The 24459-nt window shown below is 49.0% G+C and overlaps 1 protein-coding gene across 1 annotated transcript in view; it reads right to left on the bottom strand.

Annotated features, from left to right (window-relative positions):
- The window catches only part of LOC138521543 (inactive phospholipase C-like protein 2), a 639517-nt gene that overhangs the window by 131721 nt on the left and 483337 nt on the right, over window positions 1-24459 (bottom strand). Inside the window, exon 4 of the mRNA XM_069634464.1 lies at window positions 23739-23814. Within this exon, the coding sequence (XP_069490565.1) occupies window positions 23739-23814 (76 nt within the window). The remainder of the gene's footprint in view (window positions 1-23738; window positions 23815-24459) is intronic.

Here is a 24459-nt window from a genome sequence, read left to right as displayed (position 1 = left end):
CAGCGGGTCAGGATTTCCTTTGCAGTAAGATATAGCTCAAAGGGGTAATGTGCCCGCTGCCTCTGCAACCTGCATGGCACAAGCCTTGCACACTAGAACAACAAACACTTCAGAAATTCTCAGCCTTAACTTATTGCTTGAACAAGTTCAATGCATTCTTTCTTGGAATGACCCTCAAGATTCAGGAAAGCTTTCAGCACAGCGAGTCCTCCATCCATTCCGCAGAATCGGGCACTGGTACCCAGGCCAGGAGGGGCTTTGAAGTGAAAGGAGCATCTGAGGAAGAAGTCCTTCCTCTAATAAATAAGCTTGTGACCACTCAACCTAGCTTGGTTGTGATTCCCGCCTTAGTAGCGCAACCTCACTCCTCAACTCGGACTAAATGTATTACCCGTTTAGTTGACTTGTCTCTCCAACAAGGGATAGTTCCCCCCCCCAGCTTAAAAACGGCCCCTATTTCCCCCATTTCTGAACAAACCCCCATTAGACACTGAAGAAGTGGGGAACGTTCGACCTATTACAGGACTACTCTGGATCGCTAAGATTCTTGAAAAGTTAGTGACTCAACAATTAGGGATCTTTGCTGAGATGAACCAGCTTTTAGACTCTTTTCAGTCGGGATTCCGACCGATACATGGGACCGAGCCTGCCCCAGTCTCTGTATGGGATGGCTAATTACTCCACTCAGATCCTGGCCAACTGTTTTTGCTGGTGATGCTAGATCTATCGGCCGCCTTTGATATGGGCGATCACCAGATTCTTTTATCCCGACACCATCCTTAACATGGATCTCAGGCTTCTCCTTAGATTAGTTTCAAAGCTTTCTTTCTAACAGGTACCAAGCTGTCAAGATGGGCCCTTCCACTTCAACCCCCTCTTTGGTCGAATGTAGGGTCTCTCTGAGATCAAAGTTTGGTTGGTTAGTAACAAACTCCAACTTAATCCATCTAAGTCCGAGGACAGGCTGTTCGATCTTTTGTATCTCCTACCATGCTCAGTCTGCCTACTACCAGTGCTTCAGAACTGCCGACCAGCACTAAGACGATTCCTGACCCTAGCCGCTGTGTAGGCCAGCCTGCAGCTGTTCATCCAGCCTCGTTTGCCGAACCGCCTTGTCGCCTGAGACTCGCAGCTGACTTCCATCTTAAAATCTGTCACAGAAGCCTGCAAAGCACCCTGAAGCAGGCTCGACCCTGTTGAGCACCAGGAACATCACAGCACAAGGTACATTGTGGTTGTGTCCCCTGGCCCTTCCCAGAAGTTCTCTAGAGACACTTTTAGACCCATTGCTCCCTTTCTGCTGAAGCTAAGAAACCTTAAACTGTGTTGGTTATCAACCATACTGACTACCCTTCTGTCAGTATCCAGAGTGCATCCCTTTTCCTTCTTTGAAACTGTCATCCCTCTGCATTCATTTATAGGGTGGATTGTATTTTGTAGTGTTGTTAGGCGTCTGTTGTGATTATAAAGTAGATATTTTTATAAAGTAGTATGTATTTTTAATAGAACCTTGACTGGACAGTCCCTTTTATCATTGGGCAATAACTGTATTTTTGCTGTGTTGCAACTAACCAACGGGTCCCAGTCTGGGGAAAATCACCGGACGTCCCGGGGTCCCAGGAGTTTTTTCATTTAATAAACCCTGTCCTTGGCTTCGCCTACAGCATGGGTGCACAACATACGGCCCACGGGCCAGTTGCGGCCCGCCATGCTCTTTTGTCCGGCCCGCGAGGCACAAAGGTTTTCCTAATGGAGGGCGGCCCGCGGCCGCCCTCCATTAGGAAAGTCTTTGTTGTCTTCCGGGCCGGACAAAACACTGGCCGTCATTGGCTCAGCACACATGCACCATGTTGCTCCTACGAGCCACGTAGTGTGTGTGTGCTGACCCAATGGAGGGCCAGCACTACGGCTGGCGTGGTCCATAAGGCTTGATGCCGGAAGGCATTTCAGCCTTGGACCACGCCAGCCGTAGTACGATTCCAGCGTTCCTGCTTACCTGCCGCTTACCTGCCTGCCTTCCAGCACGTCTCCGGTAAGTGGTCTGTTTGCGTTTGTGTGTCGGGTCTGTTTTACTTTATGTTTGTGTGTGTATGTTGCGATGGGGGGATGGGGGGTGTCGGATGTGTATGAATGTTTGTATTTGAATGCATTTTATGTGTGTGTGTTGAGATGCGGGGGTGGGGGGGTGTCGGATGTGTATGAATGTTGGAATTTGAATGTATTTTGTGTGTATGTTGAGATGCGGGGGTGGGGGGGTGTCGGATGTGTATGAATGTTTTGATTTGAATGTATTTTGTGTGTATGTTGAGATGCGGGGGTGGGGGGGTGTCGGATGTGTATGAATGTTTTGATTTGAATGTATTTTGTGTGTATGTTGAGATGCGGGGGTGGGGGGGTGTCGGATGTGTATGAATGTTTTGATTTGAATGTATTTTGTGTGTATGTTGAGATGCGGGGGTGGGGGGGTGTCGGATGTGTATGAATGTTTTGATTTGAATGTATTTTGTGTGTATGTTGAGATGCGGGGGTGGGGGGGTGTCGGATGTGTATGAATGTTGGAATTTGAATGTATTTTGTGTGTATGTTGAGATGCGGGGGTGGGGGGGTGTCGGATGTGTATGAATGTTTTGATTTGAATGTATTTTGTGTGTATGTTGAGATGCGGGGGTGGGGGGGTGTCGGATGTGTATGAATATTTTGATTTGAATGTATTTTGTGTGTATGTTGAGATGCGGGGGTGGGGGTGGGTGTCGGATGTGTATGAATGTTTTGATTTGAATGTTTTTTGCGTGCTGAGTTGGGGGGGTGGGGGTTCGGGTCTGTATGGGTGCATGTTTGTGTGAGTGCTGAGTTGGGGTTGGGGGGGTTCGGGTCTGTGTGTGTGCTGATTTGGGGGGGTGGGGGTTCAGGTCTGTATGGGTGCATGTGTGTGTGCTGAGTTGGGGGGTGGGGGGTTCGGGTCTGTATGGGTGCATGTGTGTGTGCTGAGTTGGGGGGTGGGGGTTCGGGTCTGTAAGGGTGCATGTGTGTGTGCTGAGTTGGGGGGTGGGGGGTTCGGGTCTGTAAGGGTGCATGTGTGTGTGCTGAGTTGGGGGGTGGGGGGTTCAGGTCTGTATGGGTGCATGTGTGTGTGCTGAGTTGGGGGGTGGGGGGTTCGGGTCTGTATGGGTGCATGTGTGTGTGCTGAGTTGGGGGGTGGGGGGTTCGGGTCTGTATGGGTGCATGTGTGTGTGCTGAGTTGGGGGGTGGGGGCTTGGGTCTGTAAGGGTGCATGTGTGTGTGCTGAGTTAGGGGGTGGGGGGTTCGGGTCTGTAAGGGTGCATGTGTGTGTTCTGAGTTGGGGGGTGGGGGGTTCGGGTCTGTATGGGTGCATGCTTGAGAATGTGTGTGCTGCATTGGGGGCGGGGGGTTCGGGTCTGTATGGGTTCATGCTTGAGAATGTGTGTGCTGCATTGGGGGCGGGGGGTTCGGGTCTGTATGGGTGCATGCTTGAGTGTGTTTGGGGTATAGTGTTTGGTTGGGGGTGAGGGGGCCATGGGGCATAGTGTTTGGTTTGGGTGAGGGGGCCATGGGGCACAGTGTTTGGTTGGGGGTGAGGGGCCCATGGGGCATAGTGTTTGGTTGGGGGTTAGGGGGGTGAGGGGGCCATGGGGCATAGTGTTTGGTTGGGGGTGAGGGACAGGGGGCATAGTGTTTGGTTGGGGGTGGGGGCCATGGGGCATAGTGTTTGGTTGGGGTGGGGGCCATGGGGCATAGTGTTTGGTTGGGGGTGAGGGGCCCATGGGGCATAGTGTTTGGTTGGGGGTTAGGGGGGTGAGGGGGCCATGGGGCATTGTGTTTGGTTGAGTGTGAGGGACAGGGGGCATAGTGTTTGCTTGGGGGGTGAGGGACAGGGGGCATAGTGTTTGGTTGGGGTTGGGAGCCATGGGGCATAGTGTTTGGTTGGGGGTTAGGGGGGTGAGGGGGCCATGGGGCATAGTGTTTGGTTGGGGTGGGGGTCATGGGGCATAGTGTTTGGTTGGGGGTGAGGGGCCCATGGGGCATAGTGTTTGGTTGGGGGTTAGGGGGTGAGGGGGCCATGGGGCATAGTGTTTGGTTGGGGGTGGGGGCCATGGGGCATAGTGTTTGGTTGGGGGTGAGGGGGCCCATGGGGCATAGTGTTTGGTTGGGGGTGAGGGGCCCATGGGGCATAGTGTTTGGTTGGGGGTTAGGGGGGTTAGGGGGCCATGGGGCATAGTGTTTGGTTGGGGGTGAGGGACAGGGGGCATAGTGTTTGGTTGGGGGTGAGGGGGCCATGGGGCATAGTGTTTGGTTGGGGATGGGAGCCATGGGGCATAGTGTTTGGTTGGGGGTGAGGGGACCATGGGGCATAGTGTTTGGTTGGGGATGGGAGCCATGGGGCATAGTGTTGCACTCCAAGAGTGAACTCAATAATAAAGCTAAAACAGGCACAGTTAGGAGATGTACATCCTTTGCTTTTTTGAGGAAACCTGACTCAACGAAGGCCATACTCCTCTTGGGTAACCCAAACAGCAAACTATAGCAGTCCAAAATAACGGAATGTCCAATCAAGGGTCAATAAAATATATATAATTTAATTAAACAGACGATATACAATAACTAAATCGAAATAAATGATAGCAATGGAAAATGTGTAGTACAAAATGTAAGTTTGAAATGCAATAAAAATCGTTACCCCTCAAAAACATCTTTTTCCATGTGTTTAATACAAATTGGGGGTTGAAAAAGCCTCCTGACATGTCCCGCCTACCGCCCCGCCCACCACTTTTACTTTTCGGCCCACTATAGCCCTCATGTAAGGTACTTTCGGCCCTCTGTCAAAATCAGTTGCGCACCCCTGGCCTACAGGCCCTTTTTTTGCCGTGACCCGATTTCGAAATCCCGAAATAGGGCCCGGCGCAACTCTTCCTGTGCGAATGGGGGCAAGAAATGCTTTTCACGTACCCATTTCCACCCCTTCCCCTCCCCGGCACTCTCCTCCAATGAGAGGAGTGTGCCTGGTAGCACACCCCCTCTCCGCCCCCTGCAACGGGCCAGCAGCATAAATGTAGGACTAAAGTTGTATGTGTATTTACTTTAGTCCTACTTCCATGACTCATCCCGGTTTTTTTCTTTCGTTTTCTAGTCACCCTATCAATTATGCGCCCACAGTCTATTATCAGAAAGTATAAGCAGGACAGAAACCCCTCATTTGCCCATTTGTTTCTTCCAGTTTGTTTGCAATTCGGAAGTCATGTATGTTATGTTATATTATGTTATGTTGGTTGCTAGTATAGTGCTTTATACTGCTGACAGTGCTGTTTCAAAGCGCTGACCTTCACGAGGACAGTTAAAGAAGAAATGAATTAGGAGCAAAAAAAGTGAGTGCAGTCATGAGACAGCATGCTTTGCACTTCTGGTTGCTCGTGTAGTGCTTTGCATTGCTGTCGGGCCACTTCAAAGCACTATGGGAGACGAGAAGAGTAGCGGGAGAAATGTGCACGGAGAGGAAGAAGCAGAGAGATGGACAGAGACAGCATAATGTCATGCAGTGTTGCCTGCAAGAATGTTACAGCAGGTGTGCTAGGCTGTGCGTGATGAGTGCACGTCGTGACCGCTGTGGCTTACGGCCCTTGTATTTGTTCCCGTGTGGGGTGGGTGATATCCCTTAAACAGGGTCCAGCCTGAGAACAGGTGTGAGGTTTGCGCATACCAAAATGTAGGTGTACCTGTGAGCTGTGCATGGGGCGATTTACCCACAAAACGTCTTTCAAAGAAAACATAATGCGTGCCACCTTTTTAGGAAGGGGATTTTAAGACTTCCACTCTCAATAAAGCACTGGCCCCAGTGACCCTACAAGATCACGGCTACCCTACTGTACCTCCAAATGCACCAATTCCCAGTAAACTCCTAGGAGTTTAGACTTCCACTCTCAATAAAGCACTGGCCCCAGTGACCCTACAGGAGCACGGCTACCCTACTGTACCTCCAAATGCATCAATTCCAGTAAACTCCTAGGAGGAAATCCTAGAAGGTGGCCTCTAAACAAGATGCCTCTAATGTGCAGCTCTGCAGATGGTTTGGACTACAACACCCATGAGCCCTCACTGCGATGGCAATGGCTGGTGGGAGTTGTAGTCCAAAATACCTGGAGAACCAAAGGTTGCAGACCCCTTTTTTAATCTAAGGACGCGTCCATCAGTGTGCTTTAACTCGCATCATTTGCTGCTAATTACACAGGGACACACCTTGGAGAGGTCCCCTCGCCCCTCCAGCCATATGGTTCATCCCTCAAGCTCCATGGCTCACCCCCTCAGGCATTCAAGTACATGGTTCACCCCACAGCCACCCTTGGCCACCATGAAGAGATGAATTATTATGTTGTGGTGGATGGGACTTTGTAAAGGATCCCCGTTCTTGGCCTCCTCCCAGCCTGCTTTTGTTAGTAGTAGTAGTTTGTCTTTTATTAAGCACCTTTATCCCATGTTAGGCTGAATTCTCTTTGTGTCTGTACTCCTGTGTCTGGAAGCCTTTCACAGGATTCATGATGAAAGAGGGTGATCATATGTGGGCTATTAATGGTGTTAAGATGATGGATCTGATCCAATCAGAGAAGGTGCGAGAACGCGGACATTACAGGCAAATTTCGGGTCTCCCAGTCAAGTCCACCATTGCCGAATCCACTCCATGTTTTCAGGGTAAACACGCGATATAGATTTGAGTAGAGTGTATCTAGGTAGTTATTACATGGTAGCTATCAAGACACCCACCGCCTTCTGGCTGGGGTTCTTGAGGATCGGTCTTGGAGAGTGGACATGTATATCCTCTGTAGATTTGCGGATCCATTGTGTCTGTTTTGTCAAAATAAGTACACGAAAGTCTGGGCAACAGATCTACTACGGATAGGAAGGGACAGCTGAAAATAATTGGCCAAGGCTGGGTCTCACGGAACAGCAGTGGTGCCAGCCCATGCGCTGGCACCGGGCTCGCGAGAAGGAAGCGCCACGCTTTGCGCGACGTCGACGGAAAGATACACCCAGGGTTGTTTGGTAACAAAGCCCATATGCTGAAACTAATGATGGGATAGCTTCTGGAAGGCAGGCAGCTGCTGCGGGGAACGCAGGAAAGAGCTGGCAATCGCATCACATTGGCAATCTGAAGCAGGGGCAGGTGCCCAGCTACTCTGTGGAGAGGGTAGCGTACTCCCTCCGCACTGCCCCTTCTTTTCCATGTGGGTTTCAATGCCTGGAATAGGGAAAGTGGGTCTGATAAAAGAACACCTAAATTATGAGCCTGCACGACCACAGTATGCCAACACAGCATGGCGCAGCTGGTACAAAAGCACTGTGCAGAGCTGGCACCATCGGTGAGTCATAAATGCTAGAATAAGTCAATAATGTACATACGTCAGGGTGAAAATTCGATTGCTAATAACTTTTGATTAGCTTGACGCATGTGTATGACATTTTCTAAAGATGTTTATACGTATATTTAAAAAAATACATTTTTCATTGAGCACAACCATGTACGAACAAACCAGAGTGACCTTTAGTTGCAAGCCCTGCCCACCCGTCGCCTTCATGGTTGCCGCTCTTTTTCCCCACTTGGCAAGCCCCGCCTACCTGGTGCCCCCTCTTTTTCCCTACTGAAGGAGTCCTCCAGCCTCTTTTCCTTTGCAGATAAGGAGCAGGTGCAAGTAGATCTAGGTCACCTGGCCTAAGCCCCGTCCACCTAGAGCCTTCCTGGTTGCCTCTCTTTTTCCCCCCACTTAGCAATCCCCGCCCACCTGGTGCCTTCCTGGTTGCTGTTCTTTTCTCTGCTTAAGGAGCCCTCCAGCCTCTTTTCCTTTGCAGATGAGGAGCAGGTGCAGGTGGATCTAGGTCACCTGGCCTAAGCCCCGTCCACCTAGAGCCTTCCTGGTTGCCTCTCTTTTTCCCCCCACTTAGCAATCCCCGCCCACCTGGTGCCTTCCTGGTTGCTGCTCTTTTCTCTGCTTAAGGAGCCCTCCAGCCTCTTTTCCTATGCAGATGAGGAGCAAGTGCAGGTGGATCTAGGTCACCTGGCCTAAGCCCCATCCACCTAGAGCCTTCCTGGTTGCCTCTCTTTTTCCCCCCACTTAGCAATCCCCGCCCACCTGGTGCCTTCCTGGTTGCTGCTCTTTTCTCTGCTTAAGGAGCCCTCCAACCTCTTTTCCTTTGCAGATGAGGAGCAGGTGCAAGTGGATCTAGGTCACCTGGCCTAAGCCCCGTCCACCTAGAGCCTTCCTGGTTGCCTCTCTTTTTCCCCCCACTTAGCAATCCCCGCCCACCTGGTGCCTTCCTGGTTGCTGCTCTTTTCTCTGCTTAAGGAGCCCTCCAGCCTCTTTTCCTTTGCAGATGAGGAGCAGGTGCAGGTGGATCTAGGTCACCTGGCCTAAGCCCCGTCCACCTAGAGCCTTCCTGGTTGCCTCTCTTTTTCCCCCCACTTAGCAATCCCCGCCCACCTGGTGCCTTCCTGGTTGCTGCTCTTTTCTCTGCTTAAGGAGCCCTCCAGCCTCTTTTCCTATGCAGATGAGGAGCAAGTGCAGGTGGATCTAGGTCACCTGGCCTAAGCCCCATCCACCTAGAGCCTTCCTGGTTGCCTCTCTTTTTCCCCCCACTTAGCAATCCCCGCCCACCTGGTGCCTTCCTGGTTGCTGCTCTTTTCTCTGCTTAAGGAGCCCTCCAACCTCTTTTCCTTTGCAGATGAGGAGCAGGTGCAAGTGGATCTAGGTCACCTGGCCTAAGCCCCGTCCACCTAGAGCCTTCCTGGTTGCCTCTCTTTTTCCCCCCACTTAGCAATCCCCGCCCACCTGGTGCCTTTCTGGTTGCTGCTCTTTTCTCTGCTTAAGGAGCCCTCCAGCCTCTTTTCCTTTACAGATGGGGAGCAGGTGCACGTGGATCTAGGTCACCTGGCCTAAGCACCACCCACCTTCTTAGCCATGCCTCTTCATTCCTGCTCTTAAGTTTTAGATGAAGGCCGTCTCTCGGCCGGGCGTCCGAAGCAAAGGGCAGTCGAAGAAAAAGACAATTTCTGTTTGGACCTGTTCGGACCAGGAGGATCCAGGGCCCAAACCCCGCAGACAGCAGGTAAGCATGCACCAACATGTGTTTACTCCCTCTGTCCCCACAGGCCATCCCCACCCCTCTGGTGCATGCGTGATGTTCCCTTGTGCCCCCCTTCTCGCACACAGGTATTGCCGGTTTTGCTTGATTCTTCTACCCTGCTCCCCCTCAAGCCTACTTCTGCAGGAGTCTGTCCTGATACGTTCTGTTTTCACCATCACCGTCTTGTGGCCAATGCTGGATTTGACCTTTATGGATTTCATTGATACGCGGTGTGTCACCCTTTCTCATGGTGGCCCAGAATCATGCTGTTCCCATCTTCATCTTGTATCCTGGCTTGCAACATTATGTGTTACTACTGACTTCTGCAATTGTATTCACTCTTCCCCTCTTGCTTATCCACTCTTTTTGACTGCTTACACTCTGTTCTCTCCTCCTCTCCCTTTCTCCCTTTTCCTAGCCCTCCCACCCTTACTTTCTTCTATTCACTTACTCTATCAGAATTGTCTCTGTACCTAGTATGATAGCGACCTCGTCTGTCACCTCCCCCTCCCCTTACTTGTTCCCCCCCTCTAGCACTATCAGAAATATTGTCAGACCTAGTACGATAGTTGCTAGTTTTGTTCCTACCCCTCCCTTTCTGCACCCCTCTCCCTCACCTTTTGTTTTCTCCGGCTCTACCAGAAATGTCGTCAGGCCTAGTACGGTAGTCGCCTGTCTGTCTCCATTTCCCTCTCACTCTCCCCCTCCCTTCCTTATCTATGTCTTAGCTCTTGCACTGTCTGCAATGTCGTCAGGCCAAGTACAATAGTTAATTTCACATCCTTCATGGCCTGTAAGAATGTAATTGTATTTTCTCTTGTTCCCTCCCTTGCCTTGAAGCGCTTTGAAACATATTGTGTATAGGCACTATATAAATAAACTATCATATCATACAATCAGAAAAAAAAGCTAGAATTCCAAAACGCCAATCCCAGGTACGTTTAAAGCTAGGAGTACTTCTTGTTACAAAGAGAGAGACCCCCTAACCATGCTCCAACCGCTCTAGACTATAGGTGTATGGAAACCCGAACCTTCCCTCCCCCTTATATCTCGCCATGTCTTAAAAAAGCCAATGATGACCCTAACATCCTGGCAAATTACTGCCCCATTAGCGATACCGTTTTCACTGTCAAAATCATTGAAACAGTGGTGGCTCAGCAGCTGTTTGGATACCGCAGCGACGCTCCCAGATGCCACCTCATCTGTGGAGAATTCTCTTCGCGCGGCAAAAGCTGAAACCCTTCCTCCTAGGAAAATCTCTTGCCTTCAGAAGTGAACATGCCCTTTCACTGCAGCCTTTCCTTGGCACCTCCCTGAACGAATTTGCTAGCGCGTCCTCCGGGTAGGCTCCCGCGTGGCTAGCCCTTTTGGCACTTATTGAGTTAAGCTTCCTTGCTTGCTCTTGCCCTACCCTCGGCCCGCCTTCCTTGCACTTGTACTCCCTTGCTGCACTTTACCACCTCCCCTTTCCTTGGCACTTACCTGATCTGAATGAAAGACCAGTAATCTGTACCCCTTCCCTCTGATTTGGAAGCCCTACTTAGCAACGGAGTCATAATATTTGCACATTTGCATCTCCCTACCGAGGGCCTTTTTAGACACCGCACGAGAGAGAACAAGGACTAGACAACGGAAGACACAACAGAGAGGATGGAAACATAGAAACATGCAAGTTCAGCAACAAGGAGTTGAATGGCCTTTTTCACACAGTCTCAGACTAGATCAAAGTACGTTGTGCTCCAAGTCCATTTTCTCTTAAACATGTGCATTAGCATAAACAACCTGATGTATATATTTTCTTAAGCAACGCCGGCAGATCTTCCTCTCACCACTGAGCCCACAATGATTGATTTGCTGCAGTGTTTTCTCTCAAGCTGAAAGACATTTATTAACACTGCTACATTAATAAATAGACCTTTTTTGGGGCCAGCACACACTTCTTGCAAGTTGTGACCATTTGCATCTGTGTGAATTCACAGCTGCAAGCTTTATGTAGCTCTTTCTTGGAAATTGACCGAAAAAAAGCTGCCCAACTGATTTGCACATTTTCTGTGTTCACTTTCCAAGTAATGCTGTACCAGGCTGACCCAGGCTAGCTTGTGTCTGACAGTGTATGCTGTGTCCAGTGCAGGCTATGAAACTAATATAAGCAAGCTGGGCGAGAACATGTGCACGTTGGGGGTAAATGCATGCAGCTAAACATGCAAACATTTATGTGGATCGTCTGATTTTAAAATGCTGTTGCCACAGAAACCTTACAGTGAAAGGTATTCAACTAAATGAATGCTTTGGAAGGTCATTGCAGAATTGCTGTACTTTAATGAAGAAATTGAGGTCGCTTAAAACAGGACCAATTGTAAAGGAAAGGAAATGGAAAGGTCAACCTGTGACCCAGTTAAGCTGCACTGACCTGTGGTAGTAGGACTCCCCTAGTCCACCCCTCCTACGACAGCCTAACATTGGATAGTGGTCATACTTGGCTGACTTAGTAGGGGAGGCTTTCTATAATAATAATTTGCATTTATGTTGACTTATATAACTAAACTCCTGCTGTTTCTCTTTCTGGATTCATGTTTCGTTGTCATCTGCGCCTGAATACGGTTTACTCTGTCTGGTGCGCGTAATAAATTAATCATAATCAAATCAAAATACGAACCCTCAGGCACCCGAGCGCGGCTTATTATTGCCCACGGTGTGTGGTGCTCGTTTATTGACTTCGGAAGGATGAAAGGCCGAGTTTGGCCCTGCCGGGATTAGAACGCGCGTCGGCAGGCTCTGCACGGATGTCAAAGCGAGCGGTCAACTCGCTGTGCTATATGATAGGCAATAACCATGGCTCCATTTAGTGAGCAAGCATGTTAGTAAGACTGCGCGTGTGTATATGTGTGTGTGTACAGATCACCAACCTCTACTTTTAGTACCCCATCTTCCTCACCTAGCACTTCCGCTCGCGCGCGAGAAGTAAGACCTGCAGCGAGGCACTGCTGAGAAAGAGAGCAGAAAGCAGGCACAATCGTGCAGCTGCATGTGCCCCTCTACCCATGCAGCACTCTATAAAAAGCTGATTTGGGGAAGAGGGTCACGTGCAAACAAAACTCTGCATTTGCGTTGGAGCCGGCAGGCTGTAAGAAGCCCGCACCCATGATGATCCGGGTCTTTTCAAATGAAGCTGCCGCTGGCCCCGCCCATGCTGAGGAAGTTGCAGCAGTGAGGGGAGCTTGCCCGAGCTTTGCCCGTGCTCTGCATGAAGCCATTTTCCAGCTTTTGGTGAACGTTGACAAAGCCAGCTTGGCAAAAGTATGACTATGCATAGGGGCTTTTGAGATTCGTTCAAGGGTACAAAGTAGGACAGCTTGCTGGGCACTTCGAGTGTTCATCCAACCAGGTTGGTTTCTGACCCTTACAAAACAGCGTCAGGCACACCCTGTTTAAATGGATGCTCCCGTCACTCCAATCGCCCTGGACCCCTGTGCCAGCCCATCCTTGAAAATAAATCCCATCCATTCTTTCTTCTAGTCCTTCTGCTTTGTCATATTCCCTCTCGACCCATCCTCATAATCATTCATTCACACATCCTCCCTTTCTCTTTGCTCATCAATCCTCACATTCATATGAATGGATTCACGACTCCTGCACTCTCTTTTGACGCTGCCTGTTTTCCCATGCATATATCCCACACCTACCTGAGCTCCCACTGGCCCTGTCTGGACCATACAAGTGCGTAATGTGATTTTATGCATTGAGCAAACGTTTGGCAGAAGAGCGTTCTGACTCATGGACATATACGTACTGGTAGAATTGGGAAAGACAGAGGGGGTCATTACGAGTATGGCGGTAGGGGCTTAACAGCACCGTTAAGAATGGCGGTGCCGTTAAGCCCCTACCGCCATATTCCGAGGTCCCTTAGTGGTTTTAACATCTAGATGGTGCGACCCAGGGCGACATCTGTGAAAATATGGGATGGAGTTGGGCCTTAATTAGGCTTGCTCTGGTGTTGTAGTGAAAAATGAATTATGCGGCTCGGTTTTCCTCAATTGGTGTGTTTGTTTTGTTGTTTTCAGATCTGCTAGTGTTTACTAAGAAGACAAGTTTACCCACCCGTCCATACACAGTAAATGAGAATGTGTTAATGGTAAGCTCACAGTGGGGCAGTTTTTATCCCCATCTGATTTAGAGCTTGATGAAATGAGTATGCAGCTTAAACTTACAGCTGTCTATTTCAATGTTGTCCCTCCGTAGGTATATGGAATTCACCACAAAGAAATCAAACCTGTTGTAAGTTTGGAATTTGTAGAAATCATGACCTTACCAACTTTTGTTAGAGAATTAAACATGTTGGGTTCATTAAGGTGTTGTACAATAGCCAACACTTATTAATGTCATATTGAATTGTTTAGAACCGCATACCATGATTTAGGTGGATTCACTCAACAAGGACATAAGGTGTAGAGAGAGAGTATCCTAGAGAGTAGGGACTGTCTTGTGGTTTACATCGGGAGTTTTTTATCACTGTTCAGGGTCTTTATCATTGTGTGTACACAGCTGACCTTTTATGGCAGTAGGTTGTGGCATAGGTTTTTAGTGCTTACATTGTTGGGTTTAATAGCACTGCGATAGTGTATGAAATACAAATGAAATTAAATGTGTGTTTTAATAGTTCAGTGTTACACACTGAATTTTATAATTAGATGAATATGTTCATTCAAATGTCAATTTAATAAACTATTATATTGTATGCATCACCCAGTGGCTTCACTGTTTTCTTGTCTAGGTGTTCTTGAATTTGGTGAGTTCCACTCCTAAGGAGGCCCCACATGGCAGCCATGAGTTTCTCTAGTCCAGAAACAGTTGTAAGCCTTGCTAGGGGGATGAATCTCGTGGCGTATTAAACATTTCCCCTCAGTCTTTCATGTGGTATATGTCCCTTGGCGGGTTCCAACAGGAACGGCTGGTATGACCAGCCATTCTTTACGGGTCCCGTTAAGGGACCTTGGAGCTAATAACGGGGCCACAATTTGCGGGCCCGTTATTAGCGCCTTCCCCATTCCCATGGGAATGGGGAATGGTTTACTGAATGGACATATACCGGGTCCGCATAGGTCGGAATGTCCCGGTAAATCCCCATTCAGCCAGACCAAACCCAGACCCGGGTTTGGAGGCACCCATGGCACTAATAACAGCATGGCTACCTCCAAACTCGTAATGACCCCCAGCGTCTAAAGTACATCAATCAGCCAAATCAACGAATTCTGCTCCTGATGAAGGGTTGGATATCCCGAGACACGTAGAGCTCTCTTTTTCCTGGTTTAATTGATTTTGTCTGCGTACAAATGATTTATGTTTGAATTGACAAATTGTCACATATTAAATACTGACGTAGCCCAGTGCAATCAATAAGTATTCTGCATATAAACTGAACATAAAATGAATTGCAAGTTACAATAATGTGTTTGATGTTTCGGCTGAGGTTATCCACAGTTTGATAGGTGTGCATGGGATGGGAGTGTCCTAGAGCCTTGGACACTGCTACTACTTTCTTTCTAATGTGAACGGATTCTGTGCAGGCGCTTGCAGGCGTTGGCCAAGCCGTTGCTGTCCCTGTGTACGTCTTTATGAGAAACATGCACTGGCCCCAGCTTGCTGTACCAGTGCCTGTTTTCAAAAAAGCTTACACTGGCCCTGCCCATCTTAGCGCGCACTTGTTTGTTAGGGAAACTTGTAGCAACACAGAGAGCAAAGGCTCCACTGGTCCTACCTCTGCTATACTTGCTGGATTTTCAGGCAAGCTTGCACCCACACAGTGACGGGGTACATGTTTGAGGAAAGCTTGCCTTGGCCCAGCCCACGCTGTACCTGTTTGTGAGGAAAACTTGCAGGGCCCATGCCCAAGCTGCACTATAGTGTGAGGAACTTTCCACTTGGCTATGCTGAGCCTTTTGTGCGAGTAGATTTCTCTTGACGTAACCATACTGTACGTGTTTGAAAGCCAAGCTTGCACTAGCCCTGCCCATTTTAGCTCGCACTTGTTTGTTAGGGAAGCTTGCAGCAACACAGAGAGCAAAGGCTCCACTGGCCCTACCTCTGCTAGACTTGCTGGATTTTACAGGAAGCTTGCACCCACCCAGTGACGGCGTACATGTTTGAGCAAAGCTTGATGTGGCCATGCCTATGCTGCACTCAGGGGCGTTAGGTCTGGAAAAGATCAGGGGCTAAGCTAATGCAGGTACTGGCAAGACTCAGCTCCAGCTATACCCTTTTGGTTGTAGCCCCTGAGCTTCTATCTGGGGCTACAACCAAAAGACCCGGGGCTATAGCCCCCTCAGCCCACTCTCTAGCAATGCTGTACCTTTTTTATTTGTGAGGGTAGTCTCGATGAGTCTGACACATATAGTAACTCTATGTGCTGCGTTTGTGAGGACTGTTCCTACTTTGAGAACTTTGCAGCACTTCTGTCTAGGCTGTGACTCATGTTAGTATGTGAGGGAAGTTGGCAATGCTGCTAGCAAGCTGTACTTGTGTCATGTCTGTTAGTATCGTGCACAGATGCGGTCCACGATGGAGCTGTCCAGTCTGCGATGGAAGCTTTCAATGCTGTTTGCTCCCTGTGCTGCACCTGCCTTTGTACAAGGTCCCTTACTCGGATGTTCCACATATTGTACTTTTCGTGTATGTCAGGGCCGTTTGAAGGTCTGCTGCACGTGCTGTTTTCAATGGGCTGCTAAAATTTCAGGGGCGCAGCACCCTAAAGCCCTCCACATCTCCGCTCCACCATCTTGCGGGCAGTGCCAATCCCCAATTTTCGCATCAGACAGTAATGGCAGCCCATTGGCGATAATCAGCCTGTTCAAAGAACCTTCGCCAGGTGCAACACCTGTGCCGCCATGTGATACTTTGGGTGGCACGACGCCACCTGCTCAGGACTGATCGCTCAGATGCCAAAGGAATTCCCTCTGCTTGCCAGAAATGCAGAGCTGAGTTAAGGGTAATTGTTTGCACCTCCGATGACTGGAGGGAGGATGTTAGGGGGCGCTACATCCCTAACGTAGCTGTGGTGGTCTTTCCCCTTTCTTAATGGCTTGGCAGGTGAAGAACGATGGTCTGGAGGGTTACCCAGACCAATGCCAGAGGCTAAGGTTAATTCTAAATCTTCATGCCATCAACTCTTTTGTTTTGCTATAGTCACCCTGAGTGTGACGGGTATGCCCAGACGTGGGTCCCGTGCCTGCTGGGCCTAGAGATTAAGCTACTCCTCACTGATGAGGCCCAACAAGGCCGAAACATGCTTGGGGATGGTTGTGGTCTCCTGCAGAAGGGATGTGACCAAGCAGTTTGGGCTGGACTGCCCCTTTTGTGGTGGGACCAAACCTAATTTGCATATGGTCTTTCCCCTTCTGTAATGGTTTGGCAGGTGGAGAATGATGGTCTGGAGGGTTGCCCAGAGCAATGCCAGAGGTTAGGATTAATTCGAAACCTTCCAGCCATCACCTCTTGTGTTTTGCTGTAGCAAAGCTATTGACAGCTGCTAAACATCCCCCCCAGCCTTTTTCATTGATTAATTCCGCTGCTTAGTTTAGTGAAGGTGGAAAGGATACAGGTGCAGGCAGGGCAGAAGCAGGGGACAGTAACAAGTCGGCGGTAGTTCCAGACAGACAGCACCGTTGGTGGAGGGATGCAACAGCCTCTCGCTGGCAACCATTAAAAATACCCGCCCCTCATATGTCAGCCAGCAAATCTGCCTCACACAGGGATGTGTCGATGCAGGTGTTCGGTGGGGGTGGGCATGCATGGTGCTCATTATTCTTCACTCTGCCGAGCACATGGATTTTTCCTAATCATGCCTGATGTACTTCTTGCTAATCCTCCCTGATCTGCTCAATGTTTCAATAATGCCTGTGTGTTATAGATTGCCTGTGCGCAAGACCGAGGGATTAAAGTTTTACCTTGATATGAAAAGGTCTAAAACAGATGGTGAAACGGGCGCGCGTGAACGAGGCGGGCAGGACACACATTTGGAGAAGACACATTGGCAGGTGGACACAGTGTGTTTAGGCACACAGGATTGGTAAGAGGTAGCACAATGGCCTATCACCTTGGATGGCTGGAATCCTTGCACCAGCCCTGAGTCTGAGGTTTAGAACGGTGTGGTTGGCAGGACCACCAGACCTAGGAGGAGCTGGACTTGCTGCTACCTACCAATGTCAGATCTTCCTAAATGGCCATTGAGGTGGATTCCATTCTTCTCATAAGTTCTCAGATAATCTTTCTCGAGGGGGTGTCTATTATGGTTTCTTTTTTAATTTTCAGGCCCTGCACACAGCATCATTTCACTATAAAGTACTCTTTTCCTCGAGGACCTGTCGGCCCGGAATACAACTTCTGCTCCAGGAGCCAAACAGGTGCCCAGGAAAGCTCCAACGCAGGCAAGCCGAGCAAACTCAAACTGCGCAGTGGCAAGTGGGCGGGGCAAACGACACCGACAGCGGTTTGCTGTCGCTGGGAATGGCGCAGGCTGACAGCTCAGCGGATGATTCAGGCGTCGTTATGCGAACCTGACGCGAATGCCAGAAAAATCCACTTGCGTAGAACTATTTTTGAAATCAAAGACAGTAGGAGAGGGGAGCGGAATCTGAACTGGCAAGAAAGCAGAGACAATTACTGTGTGAAAATGTAGAATCTATGCATGCATACACTTTAAATATAGCATATATATATAGCAAAGTTAAGTTTACTACAAACATTCAGTGTACATTGAATATTTCACAAATATAAATACAATCTATTGCTCTACAAATCAAAACTTAATTCACACTAAAACACCACGTCACAATTGAGACACAATTTAACTGGTGTGAGCTCTGTAATATTAATAGTGAGCGCAGTGGCATAGTACTGTAGTGTCAGTTAAAGTTTGATTTGAAGTATAAGGTAATGTTTTCCTTTGCATTGCGATGGACCAACATTACGTATTAATGCAGGCTGCGTGTTGGTCATAACGTGAACATTGGCATTGCCAAGGTTTAGAATTTACCTTCTATAGTTTGGACCGTGACTTCCTGTGAAAAGATGTATTTGGCTTATTTCCCTCTTCTATTTGAAATGTGTAATGTCCGTGCTATTTTTTTTATACATAGATTTTGCCTGCCACTCTGGATATGTTTCCAGCATAGGGTCCTCAGTTGGTCACCCTGCCCTTAGCCAGTTTATGTGATGCTCTTGGCTGGTCTTCCAGTGGTTGCCCTGTTGAAACTGGTCGTTTTGGTCATTGAACATCAACCCAATTGTATTAGGTCCATGCCACGGGACGGTAAGCTTATTCTCCGATGTCGGTAACAAGACGAGCACCAGATTCCCACCTTGAACCGAAGCAGTTGGGTCACTTGGTCATAGAACCTCTTCTGTTTCCCTTGGCTGTCCTGCAACTGTTGTTGGGTAAGACATTGCATCTTTCTAGTTGGTCTTTAGCAGCTTGTACCAACTCTCTTGAACCCATCTCCGTATTGGGCTCTCCATCCCAGACTTCCTTTGGAATCTCCACTACATAACCAGGCTGCCGTATGCCTACCTGCAGGACTGGAAAAGGCTAGCGGTGCCTTACTGGCAGCAAACAAGACGCTAGCACGGAGGATAGCGTTACTGGCAGCAAACAAGACGCTAGCACGGAGGATAGCACAGGGGCAACATGCTGGTCTTGGAAACAAGACCACACAGAGCAACAGAGGTTTAAATCCTGGATCCGCGCTTGGAACCCAGACTCAAGTACAGTATTAGGCGCGTTATAAAAAGCCAATTAATTAATTAACAGGCTAGCATAGCATCGCATCACAGTTTCGGACGTCCTCCGATGCCAATTTCCTGAATACCACTATTGTTAAAGAGCTCCACTAGCCCATAAGTGTGGGAATGGTAAAGAGAGGTGCAGACGGTCTCCACTTGTACCAATTGTTTCAGGTAGTTCATAACTCCTAGCATGAAGTGAGTTGCCTGGTCTGTGAGCATTTCCTTCAGGGACCCCACTCAGGAGAAGTAGGGTGTTAGGTGTTCAGTCATACTCTTCATACTCTGGCGTTACTCTTCCAGGGAAATGGTTCCAGGTACAGAATGGCGTAATCTAAGATAACTAGGAGAAATGGTTGCTTGCCTTGAAGGGGTTCAGTGGTCCCATGACAATTCAGGAAAAGGTGGCCAATAGTTGAATGGGGGCTCTCCCCTAATCATTCTGGTAGGTTTTAAGACTGCCGTTCGAAATTGGGGCAGGCCAAACAGTTGATGCAGCGTCTAACCATTCCACTTCACATTTTTGGTGACCTGATACAACAACCCCCTCTTTTCCCGAAGCAAGCACAGGCCAGCAATCTACTCCGCTCTGCGTAGATACTATCAAAAGCTGACTTTCAGGAAGGGTTGTTCTTTAAAGTGGAGAACTCCTCGCTGGTTACCAATTATCTCGGCCTCATGGTCTCGGCGGTCGGAGGGAGACGGGATGTAGGGCTCAGGTCCGGTCCTCCCTGGGGCACTATACTGCTTCATCCAGAAAATAGGTGGAACTGAACCCTGAGATCCATCTCTGGTTCTTATCCAAATCCGAGGTCAGAGAGGGTGTATGGTTCACACATTAATTGTGCGACAGAGCTCCCTTCCCACAACAAGACCCTCTCAGTCACATAATTAAAAATTATAACTTAATCACCCCTCAATAGTCTGATTTTATGTCACCCTGGTCCCCACTTCTATGCCGTATCAACCACCGGCCCCGATTGTGAGGCCAGTCAAGCATAGGTCCTTTCCGGCAGTGCCAACTTTAGACTCATGGGAAATGGGCTTGACACCTCAGGGGTCTGCCCACTGTGTCCATCCAAAACAAGCCCCTTCTGTCAGAACCTGCGGTGGCTTGGGTGTGAAGTCAAGCCAAGGGCATGGTACATTCCAGTTTTAATCTATGGGTGGGGCTGACTTCCATAACTTCTGACACCGTCTGTCAGGAAGCTGGCATAGGATGCATAAAAGACTTGAGTCGCGAGGTCCGGTACACAGGATTTATATTGACTGACCAGCCAACCAAAGGCAGAAAAAACAGAAAAGTGATGCTCTCAAAATCCAACCACACACCACCCAATGGCATTGCGGGATTCCCAGGGTTCCCAAACCCTCGAAAAAAAGTATTTTGGGTGGTTGTTGCGGGCTTCCGAGTGGTCCTCGAAATCTGTGATCAGTCCTAGTCTGCCAATGCTCCCTTGATAAGCCCCTCTGTCTCCATTGCCAGCTAAAGGTGTAGCTGTAGCTTCTTTATAGGGTTGAGAGGAATACAGGTGTGTCACCTGCCCTCTCACGTGGTATACCATGTGATGGAGCTCCAGAGTTTAGCTGTCATGATACCGAAGGATCTAGGTCTTGAAAACTCGAGGAAATATTGGGAAGTGATGGAAACTCACGTGTTGACCACCCTAGCACTTCGTATCAGTGGTCAAAGTGTACGTAAAGAAGTAGTGGAACTATGTTCCCTGCTGGCCTGCCCCCGCTCCCCATAAATCCCATCACCACGACCCCTCCCACACAAACCCCCAAACAAATGCGCCTGCTATTTAAAGGAATCTTCATTGCAGTGCACTGAAGTGAAAGTTTCATCTTCTTTCTACACTTTTATTTTAAAACTCAACCATTCCGGAATGGTTTCTTTTTAAAATAAAACTGTAGGAACAGTAAAACCTAATTAACAAAAAGTAGAGGCGCACCGCTCCCGCCCATTTGACCACTGCTTCTTATGGACACCAGCATCTCGACAAATGGTTCCATTGCCCCCGCATCTGCTCGCTGCACTAGCGCATGCGCGACCCCGCAATGCTGCAGCAACAGTACTACGCTGCGCCCCTGAAGCCTAAGGAGTATTGTGTAAGAACAGACACATTTAATTCGTTTAGCGAAGACTCGGGGCATTTTTGTGCTGGACACATTGTGGGTTACAGAGCAGCACGTGCTGTGCCAGGCCGGGGCACACACTGTGGGAGGCAGATGCAGGTATTATGGGAACGAGAGAGGCTAGTTTTGTGGGAAGCAGTGGTACATACGGTCAGGGGATATTTTGTGGGGATAAGAGGCACATTTTGTGTGAGGCAGAGGCACCGATTGTAGAAAGCTGATGCACATTTTGCCAGATGCAGAGGCTTGCAGCAGGGAAATCAGAGGCACATTTTGCGCTAGGCAGAGGCACCTACTGTAGAAAGCTGATGCACATTTTGCCAGATGCAGAGGCTTGCAGCAGGGAAATCAGAGGCACATTTTGCGCTAGGCAGAGGCACCTATTGTAGAAAGCTGATGCACATTTTGCCAGATGCAGAGGCTTGCAGCAGGGAAATCAGAGGCACATTTTGTGTGAGGCAGAGGCACCTACTGTAGAAAGCTGATGCACATTTTGCCAGATGCAGAGGCTTGTAACAGAGGCGTAGACAGGGTAGGGCCTGAGCGGGCAAAGCCCATCCAAACTCTGTAAATGCCCACTCTGCAACGCTGTGTGGGCATTTACAGATGTTAATGTCACTGCGGTGGGCCCGACTACATTAGCTTCAGGCCCCACTTGTTAGACAATCCTGGCTACGCCTCTGGCTAGTAGGAGGGAAATCAGAGCGACATTTCGTAGGCATCCAAGGCATACATTTTGGTAATCAAAGATACATTTTGTGGGAACCAGAGGCCCACTTATGGGAGTAAGAGGCGGATTTTGGGGGTGTCAGGGGAGTGCGATGCATATTTCGTGATGTGCATATATTCTGGGAGCCCAGGGAGCATTTGGGTGAGGCAGCAGCACGTGTTTGGGGTGGGTACAGTGAATATGTGGTTGCTGAGAGTAGACAGAAGTGTTCTTACATCTCCCTGGTAAATGTGAGAGGATATACGATATGTTATGCTACTGGACCTATACCGCACACAGCTGCCATTTGCAAGGTCTCCAAGTGCTCTACGGATCGGGTTGGGTTATTTGGGAGAGAGGGGGGAAAGCAATACCGCTGTGCTAATGTGTCGATTCTTGAAGTTTGGAAGTACATGGGTGCAGTGTGTGGGCAGGGAAGGAATTGTGCTGGAACCAGACAGAGATACACTCCAGAAAAATGTGTCTTGCCAGAGCACCATCTCTGCCCATACCACCTCCCACCCCCACTAACACTTCAAAACCTGTCACCCATAAGCAGCCCAAGTGATTGGTGGGTCACTTCAGCAGACTCACAGTACATGAACTAAGTTACTCATTTACAAGCTTTGTTGAGCATTTTGGAAAACAAGATGCCCTCACTGAATCTGAACCGGCCAAGTCTCCCAAGCAGAAAAAAAATTGTCCAAATGATCATGTAGGGCATGTGGTTTACAGACATTTCATTATTAGGGTGAGTGTTGTGACAAACAAAACTAGCCTAGATCCCGGTTTGCATGACTTGCTCAGAAGGGTTTCATGCTTGACTCACTATCAGAGACATATTTCAAATTTAGAATTGTGTGGTCATTTTTATGTTCCCAAAATGCTCTTTGATTTTATGCAAATTGGAATCACTCAGGGGCCTCCCAACAGCACTGGATCCAGTTCCTTGAGGAGATGAGGCGCTGCTTGACATCAGGGGGAGGTTGGGGCTCAGCCTCTCAGCCCTACCAACATCTCTCTGGCCATTCACCTGACCCCTTCCTATCCCCTCCCGCAAGAAGGGGAGGATCCCAGAGTAAATTTGGTCCATTTGCATCACAGAGTGCAGGTCTGTTTTTCTAGGTGGGATTTTGTCATACAGGTATGAGAGGAAGTACATCATAATGTGCAGCCTTACCCAGGTCATAGGCAATGAGCTGATCGGCCTTACCCTCAACAGAGCGATTTAGCAGTAGGCGGCAAATGCTGGCACAGCGGGTCTCGAGTTGTGGAGATAGATTGGCCGATTGAGGAATTTGCAGATTTCTAGAGAAATAGGTGCATCCAAGGTCGACGAGGCAGAAAATAGCCAATCAAACGCCAGGCTCCCTTTCTGTCCCAGTCCATCTGACCTCTCAGAGCCACCAATCTCTTGGGAAATCCCCTGATTTTCCCAATAGGAAAGACCGCCTCCGGGAACAGGTGTGTAGGGAATACAAACCATTCTGACTGTGCACCCAAACTTTTGTCCCACTGTCAGACACTGTTTCTTTTCACTCTCAACCCCCATTTCTCTTCGATCTTACCCCTCCTCTTCCCCACCCACCCCACCGCACTCCTTACTCCCACAGTGCCCCAGAAATGGTCTGAAAGATGTATTAAGATATACAAGTAACATGCATATATACATTTCTACATTGCAAGGGCTGCGGGCTGAACCTTGGAGAAACCTCTCGCCATTGGCAATATCTAGGAGTGGCAAAGTAGGGGAGTTGACCCTCAGACAAAGGCACCTCCCACCACTAGCTGTGCCGCACAATAGAAGCGCGCTCCATCACCACTGCGGGCCGAATGCTAGGAATCACCTTAAAGGCGGTCCGGTGGCCTCCAAAAGGCTACTCGTACCCCGCAAGGACATCCACCAGCTCTGCACACTGACCCCTGTAGCCCACACCCCTCGCCCACACTCTACTCGCCCACCAGGCCCCCGCTTTCTCCAGCCACCTACCGGCCGTCTGCACCTGGATGATCTTGGCATACACAGCATCTGCGGATTCAATCAGGGTCCGGCTGGATTGGATCATCTGAAAGCAAGAGAGGGGGGGTAAGTAGAAGATAGAGTAGAGTGGGGCAGAGGCAAAAGCTTCCATAGATGTATTGCCATTTCAGGTTAACAAATACCCAAGAGGCTTGTAAATGTAAAGGCAGGGCAAGGGATTTGCAAACAGCTCGATACCACCCCTTCTGACTGAGTGCAAGTCTGAGCCGGATGGACTACGGGACTGCAATCTGTATCTGTCCAAATGTTTATGAACTACAACTCCCATGACCCTTTGGCATTGACTGTGCTGGCTAACACTGATGAGAGTTGTAGTCAAAGCCAAAGGTCCCTGGCAGAGTCTGTCCAGGTTGCTACCAATCAAAGGCCCCTAGTAGCAGCAACAATTTCCCTTGTGCCATCAGTGGGCACTTTCTACAGGGATCCAAATTAAGATTGGATAAGCAGGAGCTAAAAGCAGCTCCTGGGTATCCAGCGTTAGCCAGTGACCAGGAGCTACCACTAGGGAATAAGGACTAGTACAAAGCGTTGCACAAATCTAACTTCCACCTAAGATGCAAACGTATCATTTTGTCCATCATTTACAACCCTTTATGATTTAAATGACATGTTAGATGTGTCCCAATGTTTACTTATAGATTGTCCCAACCGCAGAGTTACATTTACAGAG

The sequence above is a fragment of the Ambystoma mexicanum genome, chromosome 13 (genome assembly GCF_040938575.1).
Source record: "Ambystoma mexicanum isolate Mex_15411 chromosome 13, UKY_AmexF1_1, whole genome shotgun sequence".
NCBI lineage: Eukaryota > Metazoa > Chordata > Amphibia > Caudata > Ambystomatidae > Ambystoma > Ambystoma mexicanum.
Note: the sequence above shows the minus strand (reverse complement) of the source record. Positions and strands in the feature narration are given on the sequence as shown.